The 1740-nt window shown below is 72.9% G+C and overlaps 1 protein-coding gene across 1 annotated transcript in view; it reads left to right on the forward strand.

Moving 5' to 3' along the window:
* The window catches only part of ACAP3 (ArfGAP with coiled-coil, ankyrin repeat and PH domains 3), a gene marked incomplete at its 5' end in the record, with an annotated part of 18598 nt that extends 17540 nt beyond the window's left edge, over positions 1-1058 (forward strand). The window contains one exon of the mRNA XM_012734542.1: positions 973-1058. Coding sequence (XP_012589996.1) covers positions 973-1043 — 71 coding nt within the window. The remainder of the gene's footprint in view (positions 1-972) is intronic.
* Between the last annotated feature and the right edge of the window lie 682 nt (positions 1059-1740).

Below are 1740 nucleotides of genomic sequence, written 5' to 3' on the forward strand. Positions count from 1 at the left end.
CGCCCCAGGTGCCCACCTGGGACTGAGCCCTGTGGCCGGTGCTTTCCTCGGGGCGGGGCCAGTCCCGTGTTGCCCGCTGCCGCCCTGTCCCCGGCCACCTGCAGCTCTGACCACAGGTGTTTGTGGCCAAGGGACTGGGCGGGGCCTGTTTCCTGAGCCCCAGTGACCCCAGGACCAGCCCCTGAGAGGCCCTGACCGTGGGCACAAACTGTGGGTGAGGAGAGGGCGTGTGCCGTCCACTCAGCTTATTGCCGGACACGAAGGCTGCTGCTGGTCAGCCACACTCTAATGCACACCTGCACACGGGCCGCCTGCGGGGGTCAGGCGCCCCCCGGGGCACCCGCACTCAGGCGGGCACGGGTCTCTGGGGCCGGACCCCTGTGTCCGAGGCCAGATCGTGAGCCAGAGCCCGCGGCAGGGTGGGCAACCCCTGGCTCGGCGACCTGACACACCCCGGTAGGCGCTGGCGGCCGCAGCACCCCAAGCCGCGGGACCCTCGGCCAGGCCTGCACTGTGAGGGGCGCAGGAGGCTGGCGGAGGCCCACGGGGCCCCCCTACCCCCCGGGCCTGTTTGCTCAGTGCAAGATGGGGCTGAGGCTGCTCCCCAGCTCTGGCCCCAGCCTGGGCTCAGCCAGCCAGGACCTCTGGCCAGACTGACTGGTCTCTGCAGGGTGGCCACAGGCCGCTGCGGGGCGCCAGCGGGATGCAGAGCAGAGCCCAGGGAAGGGCACAGCAGAGCCCTGGCCAGCCCAGGGGGCAGCGAGTCGGCAGGCGGCTGTGGGCTGAGCTTGTCCAGGCTGGGCCATCTCCTCGGGGCACGAGGCTGGTCAAGGCGGCCACACGGGCTTCAGGTGTGCACACTGGACGCAGGACTGGAGGCAGTGAAGGAGCGGTCACGCGGCCCCAGGGCAGCACTGGAGGACAGCAGGACAGAGGCCACATCCGGTTTCGGGGGGCCCAGCTTGGGGGAGCAGAAGCAGGCGGCAGATAGGCTTGCTGGCCGCCTGGCAGGCGGTGGCCCAGAGGGTCAGCAGAAGCCCTAGAAGGGGCAGAGGTGGCTGGCTGGGCGCCCCCTTCTGGCCCGCGGCCCGGTCCCCGCTGAGACTGGCCAGGGCGGCCCTTCGCGGGGGCCTGGGGGGCCGTGGGCGGCCGGGCGCAGGCTCCCGGCGGGCAGTGCAGCCTGGCAGGCCCGCGACGCTTGTCCTGTGGGGTTTTGGGGCAGCCGGGGCGGATCTGCCCCGGGGAGGAGCCGTGTGGGAGCGGAGGCCGCTGGTGGACACGTGTGGTTGTCGCGCTGTCCCAACACTGAGCCCCTGGACAGGAGGGGCTCAGGCCGCTCCTGGCCCTGGGCTCCCCCAGCGCTCTGGCCGTGCCCTCTGCCCCTCCTGCCCCTCCATGGGCGGCTGGTGGCCGGCCAGGGCCCCAGGCCCAGGGAGGGGCCGTGGGAGCGGAAGGCCAGCTCGGCCACGTCCAGGGCGCACAATGACCCTATTCACAGCTGGGCGGGAAGTGGCCACGGGCACCGCGGAGCTATTTTTACGAGAGCGGAGGCCAGGACGGGTCTGGTGCGGGTCGGGACCCTCGTGGCTGCCCGCGCCGGCTCTCCAGAGCCCAGGGCGGCGGGTCACCGCCGGGCCGAGGCCGCGTATGCTAGGCAGGCGCCGGAAGTGGGCCCCGGACCTGCCCCCGCTAGTGGGCAGCAGCCCTCGGCCGCGGCGAGCGCCTTTGCGCATGCTCGCA

This window comes from Condylura cristata, unplaced genomic scaffold (genome assembly GCF_000260355.1).
Source record: "Condylura cristata isolate star-nosed mole 26May11 unplaced genomic scaffold, ConCri1.0 scaffold00058, whole genome shotgun sequence".
NCBI classification, from domain to species: domain Eukaryota; kingdom Metazoa; phylum Chordata; class Mammalia; order Eulipotyphla; family Talpidae; genus Condylura; species Condylura cristata.